Source organism: Cupressus sempervirens, chromosome 1 (genome assembly GCF_028749045.1).
Source record: "Cupressus sempervirens isolate cs-2001-9-10 chromosome 1, ASM2874904v1, whole genome shotgun sequence".
Taxonomy (NCBI): domain Eukaryota; kingdom Viridiplantae; phylum Streptophyta; class Pinopsida; order Cupressales; family Cupressaceae; genus Cupressus; species Cupressus sempervirens.
In genome coordinates this window covers 102,811,149-102,826,680 of record NC_143118.1, presented here as the reverse complement: position 1 = coordinate 102,826,680, position 15,532 = coordinate 102,811,149, and the positions used below count along the sequence as shown (strand labels likewise).

At 31.4% G+C, this 15,532-nt stretch overlaps 1 protein-coding gene and 1 long non-coding RNA gene across 3 annotated transcripts; one reads left to right on the top strand and one right to left on the bottom strand.

Moving 5' to 3' along the window:
• Positions 1-5,716: 5,716 nt before the first annotated feature.
• On the bottom strand, positions 5,717-12,201 carry LOC149576428 (uncharacterized). 2 transcript variants are annotated; one of them, XR_016361512.1, is made up of 4 exons: positions 12,066-12,201; positions 6,079-6,202; positions 5,849-5,950; positions 5,717-5,750 (listed from the first exon to the last, which is right to left on the bottom strand). It is a non-coding gene; the product is annotated as an uncharacterized LOC149576428 (long non-coding RNA). The 2 variants fall into 2 exon arrangements; XR_016361511.1 differs by having other exon boundaries at positions 5,717-5,950.
• On the top strand, positions 6,097-12,287 carry SCPL51 (serine carboxypeptidase-like 51). The gene is made up of 14 exons (XM_089817250.1): positions 6,097-6,235; positions 6,601-6,686; positions 6,863-6,970; positions 7,250-7,268; positions 7,425-7,643; positions 7,941-7,984; positions 8,133-8,200; positions 8,393-8,498; positions 8,642-8,847; positions 10,056-10,125; positions 11,507-11,557; positions 11,647-11,699; positions 11,833-11,962; positions 12,062-12,287. Exons 1-14 carry the CDS (start codon positions 6,097-6,099, stop codon positions 12,140-12,142), a joined length of 1,380 nt encoding a protein of 459 aa, XP_089673376.1. The 3' UTR covers positions 12,143-12,287.
• The last annotated feature ends 3,245 nt before the right edge of the window (positions 12,288-15,532 follow it).

Here is a 15,532-nt window from a genome sequence, read left to right as displayed (position 1 = left end):
ATTTTTTATTTTTTATTTTACAACTAAAATGATGTCATATCTTAAATAGCAAAAAAAAATTATCTTTAGTTAGTAAATAATATTTTATTTAAATATTTATAATAGAAAATATAAATCTTAAATTATGATTAAAGGATACACAAATTAAGATTAAAATTATGGTTATTGTTATTCTTAATCCTTAATGATAAAGTATGGTTTTAAAAATCATAATCCTAACACTATATCCTTATCTAAAGTTCTATCCCTAATCAAACCCTAGCCTTAAACATAATTCTAAAAATGATGTAAAACAACATCATAACCCTATTCCTACTCATATTGCTAATACTAGATGTTAAACCCTAACCCCAACTCTTAATGGTAATCCCTATTCCTAATTGCTAAACTATAACTTTAAATACTAACCCTAATACAAACCTTACTATCCTTAACCATCATACCAAGAATTGTGTAAACCCTTAGTCTAACTCTAATTCTATACATAAACCTAACCTCATGACTAGCCATTTGTGGAAAGTACATCTAACATGTGCTACCTATTGAATTTATACTTTATTTGATATCAAATTTTCAAGTCTAAGTTTAGGTTTTCAATTTGTTCTTTATATCTATATTTGAACATACTCAATATAGAGTTTCTCTTTATTGTTTTCCTTAACTTAGATTCACTTTCTTAGCTCTTTTTTAACATTCAAAGGATTAAAGTATTTACAGTTGTATTGAAATCTTAATACCAATTAAAGTAGTTTAATGTAAAATTATTTGAATAAAATATAGAGAATAAGATCTCTAGATGATAAAATTGAACTAAATGTCATAAATACTAACACATATCATCACATTTAAAAAAAATTGTACTCAGTCAACTCAAGGGAAAAACATAATAGAGTTGATTTGACTAATTTTGAAATTTAAATATTTCCAAGATGGTGGTCAAGTCTACATCTATATTTTTGAGTTCATGGCCACAAAGATAATCCTAAGAGTTCAAACTGCTTGACTTAGGTGGATATGAACTATACTAGGGTTGATGTATGCATATTTATGTAATTAATTGAATAATTTCTAACTATTGACAATACTTATGTCGATAAGTTGGGGCTAAATATGTTGAATTCATGTGTGCGTAGAGGGAGGAAAATGCTATAGGAATGAGCCAAACTCAACATCATTTGCATGTGTATACATATATAGATCATCTTCCAAAAAAGAGAAAAAGAGTACCTTAGAATTTGCATGGATATGCAATTTTAGCTTATCAATAATATCTTATTTTTCAATAACAAGTTTCTCTCAAAATTTCATGACACTTTTTACACTCAATCTAAAATAAAAGTGTTAAAATGTCTTTGAAAATAATATCCACATAAGATCTAAACATGCCTCTTGGGTTAATGTTAGTTGCTCTTCCATACTATTAATTTAAGATTTCACTTTCACTCATGTATTCTCAAAGTTTTATTCTTGTCCATTTTGATTTTCTAAAATTCAAACTATTATATTTTATGTCATGTTAAGTCTATTCCTTTGATCAAAACCTCATTATAATTTATGTCATGTTTTCATCCCCATCAAATATATTACTCCTATCGGCTTATCGTTCCATGTACAAAAATGTGCAACTGCTAGTTTGCCGATAGGCTTATTGTGGGAGCTTTGCTCTCCAATTTTCTTTTTCTGCATGGAAATGTTGTAAGACTTCTTGGTTTTATGATTTTCCGTTGATATAAAAAAAACTCATTTTAAAAAATTGAAGTTTTCTTTATCATTGTCAATTTTGTAGGAAAGTTTCTAATTTTTATTTCTTCTTCAAAAGTTTCTATTTTTTCTTTTATTTAACCTATATATTTATTAATTAACCTATGTTTTTCTCCCATTTCTGACCTTGTGTAGGCTCTATTGGATTTCTTCCTATCAACAATTTTGGTTATTTTTTCTTCTTGTGCATGTTCAATTTTTTCATATATGAAGGTATTATAATGCCACAAGTTTATATACTAGTTTGAATTGCTTGATAAGTTTAACATAATAATAAGTACATAGTGAGTAGTTACAAAATATATATATATATATATATATATATATTGGTTTGAATTGTTTGACAAGTTTAATATAATAATAAATACATAATGAGTACTTACAAAATGTATGCATATAGATTATAGAGAAGTTGAAGAAAAAAATAGAAATGGTACTACATGCATGACAACAAAATATATAAACAGGACTAAATCATATTAGTTATAAAAATTTCTAAATGTTATGTTGTTCAAATAATTTTTGATAACCTGAATTGAGATTGTAAATTTTTCCATCTCTCTGTAAATATATATAATCATAAATTTGTGTTGTTTATGAAAAATATTGAAATTCTATTATTTTTATTATCAGATATGTTGGCAATGATTCATGCTTTTATATAAATCTTAAAAATAATAATGATAGTCAATTTGTATATATATTTTGATTTTAGAATTAAAAAATTTAATTATCTTAAACTAGAATTTGAAATGCAAAAAGTCAATAGAATACAACATTTAAAAAATTAAAAAAAGATTGCATTTGTATCTAGATTTTATTTTTTAGAAAATTTGATTATAGAAAAAAATAAAAAATAAGAAAGATTGTTTTCATATCAATTACAATTTGAAATTATATGCATGCAAAAATATAAAATAGAATACGGAGACTTGTATTTTTATTAAAATATAGAAAGTTTGCATGAGTCTAGATTTTTAGTTTTTTGGTTTTAAATTTAAGTTTATTCATTTTTAAAAATTGAAAATATAATTGAATATAATTTTAAATTTTTAAATAATATATAAACAAAAAGAAAAATTAAAACATATATCTAACACACACATATATATTGAACTTAGTAATTATTAAGAAAAAAATAAAATATATGAAAAAATGTAGATTACATTAGATAGATTTAAATTTTAGTTTTAAATTTATAGTTTAATGTTATCATTTGATTTTTTACATAAAAATGATTTCAAATTAGAAAAGTTTGTTATATACATAGATCAATTTGTACCATTTAGAAAAATTTCTAATACAAACGTTGTTTAGAGTAAAAATATAGAATAATTTTTTTCATATCAAGTATAATTTGAAAAGATATGTATGCAAAAACATAAAATAAAATAGAAATACTTCTTCTTTTTTGAATAGATATAGAAATTTAACATTTAAGTCTAGATTTCAGCTTTTTAGTTTTCAATTTATATTGATTCATTTTGAAAAATAGAAATAGAACTTTGTATAATTTTAAAATTTGAAATGATTTACAAACAAGAAGAAAAAATAAAATATATGTTATAAAAATTTATTTCTATTTTTTTTGGATTATTTCTATTTTTTAAAAAATTTAGTAAGTATTAAGATAAAAATGAAATGCCAATTAAAAATTGTTTACATACCTTTAATAAAGAGATTTTATTTGTATCTAGGTTTTAGTTTTAAAATTATAGTTTTATTTTATAATTTGAATTTTTTTACTTAAAAAAGATTTGAAATTTAGAAATGCTTGTCATATATATAAATTAATTTCTACTTCTTTTTATTTTAAAAAATTTCATAATTATTTATTCATTTAAAATAAATTTATTTATTCATTTAAAATAAATTTGTTTATTCATTTAAAATAAATAAATTTATTTTAATTCCAACATAATACACAATATAAACATTTATTTACCTATATGTTAATAATGTATTCTAGGATCATTATATTCTCACAACTTTTTAGAGCTATCCATTATGTAAATTCCAACTATAATCATAATGTAAATCCTAACTATAATCATAATCCCAATTCTAAGCATAATCATTTTACGAGACCCTTAACCCTAGGCAAAACCCTAATCCAAACTTTAATCATGTAACTACAATGTGACCTTAACTATGACTTAAACCTTAAACATAATGTTAATCCTAACTTAATTCAATTTTGTCCATGGATTAAAATTTGTATTCACCTACTAAAAATATAAATCCATCTATCTTAATAAATAAACCGTTAATCTAACATTAACCTTTATTAAATCATATTTAGAAATTGAACCCTTACCTAAAAAATGAGGTTTCGATACTTTCCTAAAACTTCTCCAATAAATTATACTTTGAACCTAACTCTAATACTTACACATAACCAAATTGATACTTTCCAAAAACTTCTCCAATAAATTATACTTTGAATCTAACTCTAATACTTACACAGAACCAAATTGAATCATAATCTATTTGAAAATAAACGAGTTAACCCTAATCATACACTATGTAATTAATTTTAAGATATATTTGAATCATAATCCTAACTCTAATCTTATCCAATTTGAAACATAACCTCAAACTTAACTCTAACCCTAATTAAATATTATATTAAATTGAAAACCTAATCTAATTATAATTCTAAATTTAACCATAATAATTTTTTTTTGTTTCCTCATTCAATTACGCAAATCATTCCTATCACTAATAGTTCGTTAAACGTGCAACTGCTAGTTTTAAAAAAAAAAAAAATTGATCAAAACAGCGTTGGGTTTGACTAATTAGGTTAAACTCAACTTCCCATACAACTAAATTTCTTGATGTGGCAAGTTGAGAGGCATATTGAGATGCTTACTGCAAACAGAAAATATTAACTTACAGATAGTTTTCCTATTCCTACTTTGACCGCTTTGAAATGTTTGTAATCACATATCATCGTCATCCAAGAAATAACAGGCCAGGATTTTTTTTGACAAACGATGATAATGGCAGTAACTGACTTCCTCAAATCACGCTTCCTGATTAAGATAAAGGCGAAGTATGGGAAGCGAATGTTTGTGTCTTGTGATAGCAATAACGTTTTTAATTAAATACCACCTTCAATATCTGCTTTAAAACCGTAATACGCTATTTCCCTTCTCTCCTTTAAACATTCATGATGGATCAGTCATAATCAATCAGTACAGACATTCAAAGAGAGCAAAGAATTTGAGAACAGGTAATTTTTTATGTCTCGAGGTCCCTTCGTGTTCTTATACTGCTCTTTTAAGTGTATTTTTTTCCTATATATATAGAGTCACAGAGTTCGTATGGAAAATTAAAATTACAATGGAGTCAATATAGTCACAGATAAAACGATAGTTAAAATAAGTTTTTGTTTTGCATATGTTTACAAAAAAAAATATGCATTTTTCCTTCCAGATGTCAATTTTTTAATTTAATGTATTTTGTGATTGAATTTTTAAAAATATCTCTTTCCAAGTTGAAAATTTTGGGCTTCTCATACATTCTCCACTCAAGTCTGTGACTTCATTCATTCGTTCACCCAGTTTTATTACAAGAAAGAGGGGGAAAAGAAGACTGCAAATGATTGAAAGCCCAACCAAACTTGTAAATGCCGAAAGCTTTAAATTGAATGTGAATAGAGGGAAAGGCTAATTTACACGCTAGGACCAGTCCTTTTTGCCCACGCAATTGGAAGAATTAAAATACAACAGTCCTGTCATTTGGGATCCTCCTATGTGTTTGCTTGTTCTTCAATCAAGCAATTAGAGGACGTGCAAAATCCAATGTTTTGTACCTACCTTCCCCCTCGTTTTCCCTTGCCAAGCACCATTACGACGTCACTGGAGTACACAGGACAATACCCTTCAATCGACTCTATACTGTTTCACATGCCCATTTATTATATCTGTAAACCCATTGATCCGTTTTCCGGTTTATTTGACTCCATAAATGCATACTGAAGTCTCCTGGAAACATACACCAACTCAGCAAGTCTTCTTTAGAAGGAAATAATCAGGCAGAGTAGCTTTTTTCATTCTTTGAAAGCCTCGCACAGAGAATTTACTTCTCCGGACTTGAATTGTTTTCTCCGCTCTGTCAACTTGATGAGTAGCAGTCATCTTGAGAAATCAAAATTCAGGTGTCGATTAATGAGTCTGGGTAAGCCCTGTATAATCCCATATTATGTCTTCATATCAATAAGTCGTATATAAATGGAAACAAACCCGAAAAAGCAAAAGAAAATTTTGAACTTTTTACTTTGTTTGATTGTGTAGAAAATTGATTGGGACTCACCTTGAGCGAGATCCAGCCATGTCTCTCTCTGGAGTGGTAGCATTTTTATTGAGCCTGCTACTGTGCATGGGAATCAGCAATGTTCAATGTAAAGGGAATATAAGGGCAGGAACCCCTGATGGATCTGAAGAGTGGGGTTATATTGAAGTCAGACCAAGTAAGGCTGATTTTACTTTATTTTTACAACCTTTCTGAGGAGACTTATTCAATAATTTTTGTTTAAAAACTTCGGACACTTATTCAGAAACAATTTGATAAGAAAATGATTTGTGTTCTGTTTTTTCATGTCAATTTTATTTGCATCAGCGTTTGGGATCATACTGAATGATCCATCATCGGAATGAAAGAGACGGATGATGGATCATCGGGATGAAAGAGACTGATGATAGATCATTGAGTAGGATCTGAAATGTTGATGCAAATAAAATTGACACAGTAAAATCCAGAAAAATACAACACAATTGCTATGGAAAGTTGATGTCTAATAAAGAAAATGAATACTGATGTCAATATGTACAACAGAGGCACATATGTTCTGGTGGCACTACATCAGTCCTCAGCGAGCAGGAGCCGATTGGCCTATCATTATGTGGCTGCAGGGAGGGCCGGTGGGTGCACGAAAGTTCTTCCTCTCATTGCTGCTTGATTTTTTTTTCCTTTTGCAATCTACTTGTTGTGAATGACTGCAAATCCTAGACATGTTTCCGATTTTAAAAGCGAGAGCCATGTGAAGCTATGTGCAACGTGAAATCGCAACAATCATGTAATTTTAAGTATTTTGCAGGGAGCTTCAGGGACTGGAATAGGCAATTTTCAAGAAGTTGGGGCTTTGGACACTCAATTGCAACCCAGAAACACAACATGGCTTCAAAAAGCTGATCTATTGTTTGTGGTAATGACTCCTATTATTAATTAGGCTTACATATGGGTTTGGCATTTATGTTGCAAGGATGAGATGGGTAAAATGAATATTTGTTCTTCCTGTACAGTGAGCCTTTCATATTTCTTTCCTGTTAATTCATCTATATGCATTCAGATGGTTGGTTAATTAAATTTTCTGAAAAAAAAAAAATTATCAGTTAAGTAATATATTTGTACTACTTGTTACTCATTCTTGTAACTCCTGACTTTTGATGCAATCACCAACAAATCTCAATCGAATGTTTGCCAGGATAGCCCTGTTGGTACAGGTATTGCAAACTTTCTCTTTCTCTCAAATTAAATTTTTATGTTTAACTGTTATCTATCTATCTATATAAATACAGTATTTCAAAAACCTTGCTAACTTCAAATAATGCAAGGATCTGATCCTTTTGAGAATTTACTTGTTTGTGACTTTTCTATAGGCTTTAGCTATGTAGAAAACGACACACTGCTATCCAAAACCGACGCACAGGTGGCAGCTGACCTGTTAAGCTTTTTGAAAGACTTCTTTAAGAATAGTACTCTGCAGGAAAGGCCTATATTCATTGTGGGAGAATCATATGGAGGAAAGCCTACAAGTATGTTAGGCCTAGCTTTAAGCAAGGCAATTGAGGCTGGAGATATAAAAGCTAAACTTGGAGGTACAAAAATTTATACATATCTAATAGACTGTGATTAAGCAGTTGGAAAACATTATTTACTCGTGCAATTAATATCTGGAGATATGGATAAAGGCCCAATTTCTCAATAATTTCAGCTCTCCAATCTATTAAATTTCATGAATTGTTAAGCAAAATGTTGTCAGTTTGATAAGGTTACCATTACCAAGCAAGTTGAGTAGACAAGAAATTTTAAATCACAGGTACCCACATAAGACTGTCATTGAATTAGTGAACTCTGCATAGAATCCTCATTTCCAATTTCATCTTGCTTCTTAGGTGTATTATTGGGTGATAGCTGGATTTCCCCTGTGGATTATGTGGTAAGCTTAGTATTAATAGTCTGCCTAATAAATGATAATTCACTTTCAATTCAAATATAAACTTGTCTATTAAATTTTATTGATTGATATTATTATTCATTTCCAGTTTGGTTAAAAACTCGTCTAAAAATTACCTATTGATTGCTAGCTTTCATGGGGACCTTTGCTTAAAGATGTGTCACGTTTGGAGCTGGCTGATGCCGAAAATGTTAACAGGTGCAGCTCAATACATAGTGCTCTTAGCCCACAAACTTTTCTCTCCCGTTCTGGAAAACAGAAAATGGTCTCAGCAAGTCGAAATTTCATTAGCTGGAAATGCAACTGCTTTTATTTGAATTGACCAAGGAACATGCATAGCTCCCATCCATCTCTACTTTCTTGACATTAGCCAATTCTTTTGTGTCACAGCATTGCTTTGAAAATAAAGGAACAAGTTCGTACTGGAGAATATTTAGACGCTACAGCTTCTTGGTCAGAATTGGAGAGTGTTATCGACTCAGCCAGTAATAGTGTGGTATGTATACTCTTGAGACCATAAGAATGAAAACTTAGAGCATTTGATTGCTAAGATACTGCCCTGCCGGTGAATTTGCTTTCCCTGTTTATATTTCGTCATTAAATTTCTCCGTTGATTACAAATTTTCTTTTCCCCTGCAGGACTTCTACAATTTTCTACTTGATTCAAGAGCTGATCCTCTTTCTACAATTACACTGCAAAGTATGACTAGAAGAAGTCCTCAGCGATATATACAATATTTGACATCCAAGCAGAACATAGGACAAAGTGGAAGAAACTTTGACTTATCCACATTCATGAATGGAGTGATTCGCAAAAAGCTCCAGATTATTCCATCAAACATTGAGTAAGGCCCTATTCACTTTGAAAATTGCAAAGCATTTGCAGGCAAGTGGGACATAGAATCCCAAAACAAAGATGCAATGCAAACTCTTGCATTAGAATCTTAATGGTGTGAAGCAGTGTCTTAATTCTTAAATATGGGAACTTGGCTTTTTCAGTAATGTTCATTCCTTCACGTTTTAAGTTCTCTGTTTTCCAATCATTATTGATCTCACATATATCTCTTATCATTCATCTTCAAACAGATGCATAAATTATTTAAATATTATAAATGAAATTGACTTCCTAATATAATGCCAGATGTGACTCATCAGAAATCCATCAGCACAAGTTCCCGGGATCGCTTAATAATGGTCTGTTCTAGTTCTCCTTCATCAGCCATATTCCTGTTTATTGATTTCGTATAAAGACTTCTGAATTACATTCTTTTGACCTTTATAAACTTCAAGGATATCAAGTTTCACAACCCAAATTTCTCCTTGCCAGGTCTCATAACCTGGATTTTAGTCATCATGGCAACACGGTTGATTAGCTGTAATCTTCGATATGATATAAGCCTCTCGTTAAAAAGGTTCATTTCAACTCATTTTCTAGGGAATTTTCTCCATGCCATTCCTGAAAAACATACAATTTGAAGGACAGAAACTTCTCAAATCTGCAAACTGCAAACTAGCAATACAAGAAATCAGCTACAGTCACATGACTCTTCGTTGACCAAGAGATTCACAAGTTAATGTCAAGTCGGACCTCTGCCTAATATTTTGTCTCTTTTTCTTGTCTTCCTGTTTTCTATTGTTGTAATCATTTTTGCATTGATTTGTATTTAATAACATTTCACACCTCCAAGAAGTTAAGACTGAAATTTGAAAACTTAAATCATATTTAGAAATTATTTTCAGCTTGGTAACAGATAATTTTATATAAGACTAGAAGTCTAGAACCATCAATTACAGGCTCTGATAAGCGACTATTTGATCGCTGATGCTGACTATCTAGTAGACTGTACTTGCTCATTTACAACTTAACTGTCCACATGAACACAAATGTGTAAACAGTTATATCTGATATATGAATATATTATATTCTCTTGGATTTGTGTTTCTATGAGGTTCAAGTTGTTCTGATCATTTGTCTTCCTGAGTTTTCTCTTACATGGTTACATTACCATAGTGTTACACTACAAATGGCATTGATGTTATTTTTACCTTGCAGGTGGGGAGAGCAATCAAATGCCGTTTTTCAAGCATTGGGGAATGACTTCATGAAGAGTGCAGTGGATGTGGTAAGTTCCTTGTTTACCGGAACCCAATACTAAATCCAACATAGGCTACTTATAATTTGTTTCTAAAATAAATGATAAACCAGCTCACCCAACTTCCATTGGCGGCTGGGGATCCGAATTTCTCACAACATGCATTTGGAAGGACTACTTTGTATTTCATGAAAGGATGGAACTTCTTGGAAATTGATCTAAGCAGAACTGTGGATAGAAACCACAACATGATTCTTGACCCATTTATTTATAATGCAACTAGATAACTCCATATCACAGGACACCGCATTGCAATAGGCACGATTCACTTCATTCTCTCATGCAAGAGTTACAGAATGTATGCATGCAGGGTATTCGTGCATCGGAATAGCTTTTGTGCGCAGGGGATCGCATTGCAATTTAGGCATCAAATCATTCCGGGGTGTAAGAATTATAGAATCTCCACATAAAGTACAACTGTGCATCATAATAGCTTCAAAGTAAAAGGCAGTACATTGCAATCTTTGGCAAGAATTAATTCGTCTCATGTGCAGGAATTAGTGAGTGCATTATAACAAGCCAATCTGTGGACTCATATTGACATAGTGAATGCAGCAGAAATAGTAGTTCATCTAACCTATCTCACTCAACTGGCCAAGCACCCCTACAGAACACATGAACCCTAGGGCCAAGTGATCCTAATTAAGAATTTGGACTACAATACCTGGTGTGAGACCTGAGGTATTGTGATTCTAATTGAAAATAATCAAAATTCAACAACAGATTCTTGCCAGCCAAAAAGTGATACATTGAATTCGAAAATAGAGTTTATATAAAGTTTGATGGATCCCAACAGTCACCACTATCTCTTGGAAATGAAAATGAAAAGTTCACATGTTATTTAATTACAAAATAAACTCTAAAATACACTAAAACTACGAAAATCTATATTAAAAATTACGTCTACTTGTAGAAGACATAACTTTCGACTCGTAGCTTGAAATCACAAACTATTAGATTTTCTAGAAAGATCTCCAAAAGTTCTACATTCAGTGCCAGAAGGTTTAAGTGAAGCACTACACCTTCCTCCAATGGAAGCCCATAAATGCCCCAAAGACCTGAAAATGCAAAGTACTAAAACATAGAAAATGCAAAAAAGAAAAACAAGATTTCAATATTTTCCCATTTTCCAACATCCTCTACATCTTCCTGAACATGGTTCGGATCACTAAGTGATAAAACCCTTAAACTGGGCATTAAAACCTTGAATTAGGGTTTTCTCGTAACTCTAAAGCTAATCATTAAGGCGAAACGCTAACCACAACTTAACGGACATCTTTACACCACGGACTCAGGCCTATATACACAATGCATTGAACTGATCTGGGCGAGTTCTCACTGAAAACTGCAGGTGGATGAGCTGTTATCTCGGGGTGAAAAGGTGACGATTTACAATGGCCAGGTAAAACTCCCATCTAAAAATATTATCATAGGCAGCAGTATTCGCTACAATTTTTATATATGGTGATCCTTAATGAAATAAGCTTGCAGGTGGACTTGATCTGTGCAACTATTGGAACAGAGGCATGGGTTCAAAAATTGAAGTAAGTGGAAAAGTTTCAATTGTTTATTCCCTTCAAAGGCAAATATCATTGGCATACCCACAAAAAGTTTGAAAGCATGATAGGCATAGCTACTCAAGCAATCAAGAAAATGAAAATGACAAAAATGTCTCAGGTGGAGAGGGCTAGAAGGGTTCAACTCTACCACTCGTACACCACTTTACTGCAACGGAACTGTAACGAAGGGATTCGTAAAAACTTACAAGAATCTGTACTTCTTTTGGGTTTTGGGAGCAGGGCACTTTGTAAGTAATTTTCTTAAAAGAACTCTTAAATTTCTGATAAGAATGGAGTGTAGTAGAATTCAAATTAATTACAAAATGGTTGTTTGCCTCTTAAAACAGATACCTGTGGATAACCCTTGCGTAGCTTTGACGATGCTTGGTACAGTCGTTAATTCGCATTCTACCAATAAATCTATGTGATTTGACTTCATTTATTGATTATGATTATTTATCGACGTAATTTCAGTTGGAAGAGGAATCGGACTTCTACATCTGTACGCAGATTAATGTAGTATTTATGTTCATATTTATATATATATATAAATGTATCGTATCTATTTTTTAATTAGTTTTTGCCCAAGAACTATCTATTTTCTTTCGGAGAAAAAAATATTCAACTATTTTTATGATCTCTTCCATTAAATTTTTTTTTTTTTAATCTCTAATTTTTTAATCTAATATAATACTATTAGTTTGAATAACAAAAATATTTATTGTTCTAAAGATAATATATTATAATATAAAATTGTAAGAACTGAAATTCTCTAACAATATCACATACGCAAAACAACCATAAAATGTGAAATCTAAAAGTTGAAAATCAAACGAATTACAAAGACGAATCATGTCGTCATTAAATTTCATAATTGGCATAATTAATGTCGTTTGTAACTAATACAAACTAGACCACACGTCGATACTACAAATGCATAAAAATGTTGAAATGTACATAGAAACATGTTGATCTTATGTCACAAACTATGTCGACTTGCACGTCGAACATAAGTATAGCATCAGTACATCATATGATACAAAATGTGAAATAACATAAAAGTACCAAAAAGAAGCATGTCATTGGACCTTTAGCCCATCCGTATGTAGCCCAATCCCCAAGCCATCGAAGTGCAGTCCATCTACTATCATGGAACGGAAGAGTGGCGCAGGCGCTTTTACCGCCCAACCATGGAGTGGTTAGCTCCCTGAGGTTCTCTGATTAAGAAGAACTACTCGACCTTGGCACAAAAAGGCTAGCAACTCGACACAATTGGATCGAAAAAATTTGATGCGGCCATGTGATCTAATATACTTACACATATGTCTAGTAGAAACATATGCAAGGATGCGGAAGAGGGGAAAACAAATAATTAACCTTGCATTTCAAACATATGCATAATTATTTTACCGAGCTTGGCCAAGCATCATAACCAACAAAATGTAAAAGATCAATAGGTAGCATTTAAGGAAAAACATCATAAGTTTTCCTATCAGGTCTACCCTCCCCTTTATGCCCACATTCGGCACCCCTCCTTAAGATCAAAATTTCCTTTAAGAATAAAAAAGTTGTTTTTTTTTAAACATCATTTCTTCCATATGTTCTTGATTAAGCATGTAACCAACATTTTATGAAATATCATCATGAATAGGAGAATGCATTACCTAAAAGTGATATACATACACCCTTCTAATAGATCATTGGAAATGAGCTACAAATAACCCATTTAAATTTATTTGAAAATCAGATACCTTGGTTTTAACTATAATTTTAATACCAATACTACGAATACATAAAAAATTATGAAAAAAATGGATTTTTATGAATTTAAAACTTGACCAGATATTAAAAGCATTATATACCTTCCAATACATGACTTAATAAAAGCATTACTATTTTTTTAAATTTGTTTTAAGAATTCAAGTAAAGGCTAATCTCCTAAGTTCAAACTTTACAATTCTGAATTTTTGTTGTTGGTACTGGTAAAGAGTCATGGCTCCAACAATATGGCAAATGTTTTATCAAACTAAACAATGATTTCCAAATTTCTTCACTATTTCCCTAGAGCTAAACCGGTTCACAGTTCCCCTTATTTGGTATTGAAAATTTTATTCTAAATAGAGTAGGTGCTAAGGCTATCCTATTTAAAAGTCATTTACTAAAGGATAATCCGAGTCATAAAAAACATTTAAGACTTGGCAACCATTCTAGTGAATCACTATTTTCAACAGCATTGAAAATGTTTCCAAAACAAAACTTATTTATTGGACTTACCAAGTGAGCTAGAAATCAATCTTTTATAACCATGGTCACTTTCCATAAACAAAATCAATCTTCTCTCAATCAATCATTCTTTCTTAAGTTTTTGTAATGCCTTGCCCAAAGATCCTTGGAACAAGGATAAATATAAGCCAAGATAATACTAAAAAATTAAAACAAGTATGGATGCACATGACATACAACATACGAGGATCACAAAGATCACAATAGAACACTAAACAAACATCCAAACATTGATAGATCTCCAAATGCCACTACTGACCAAAATGACTAACTACGAAAGGATGCAAACAATTTTGAATCTAAAACATTTCAAAACCAAAATGCAATTCTAAGGTATTCAAGAACACCATAGAGGGTAGCCAAAATGTAAGAATTTTCCTTAGGAAAAAATTCACCCAAGACCAAGAAGCACAATAACTAGCACAAAATAGACCAACAGAGTATGATTAGAATAGAAATATGATATTCAATTGATTGTATAGTACACTAAGAGTGCCTATATATAAAGGCCTCTATGATGCATCTAGAATATCTAGGAGTTAGCCATATGATAAACCTCGCAACTAAGTACATGTCCACCAAGAATGGGTTATCCTCCATTAAGCACAGGAGTTAATGCTATGATGAGAGGATAAGCCTACACAGGTGTGTCACGTAAAATTATGTTATAGACACCATGTGCTAAATTGAGAATGCGAACAACTGTGTTGTCAACATGACAACTCGGTTGATTATGCAAACTCCAGTGTTGTAGACACCATGTGCTAAAATAGAGTTGCTTTCTCCTATGTTGTCAATATGACAACTCATATGAGTACGCAAACTCCTAGGTGTCTAACGTAAGAAATAATAAAATAATGCATTTATTCTAAGTAAATTTAAGTAAAGTGTAAATAATAATTATTTACACTAACACCCCCCTTAAGTGCAACTTAGGGGAATGCACTTGAGCTCACAAAGGCTATGATGAAATGCATAATGGGTCCTAGCTACTAGGCCAAGTTAGATACCCAAGTACAATTGCAATGCAATCTCTTTGTAAATGGAGAAAGAGGGAAAACCTCATGGGAAAAACTCTTCCCCAAAAAGAGAGATATGTACAATAAAGAAGAGAAAGATCATGTGACCCCCCTGGTGAAAAATCCTTCACCCTCAAGAGATCTCACAAATGAAGATACATGACCTCTGTGAAGGCCTTGGTGAAGATGTCGACTACCTATTGTTCAGTAGGACAATAGTGCAATGTGATGACTTGCTCATGAATAAGCTCTCTTCTTAGATGATCAATGATTAAGGCACTCCATTTTTTATAGTTCTTCTTTGTCAACTTCAATTTAAGACCTCCTCAACATATGAAACAAACCTCCATGAGATGTATTCATGCACCCCCCAAAATGCAAAAATAATCAATCAAACTCCCCTAATGCATGATTTGGCACTTTATAGATAGTGCGATTACAATGGGCCACTTTGTCAATTTTGACCTTAGTGGACTTCTGATTTTCAATTTACAACCTCCTTTTATAGTTCAAATC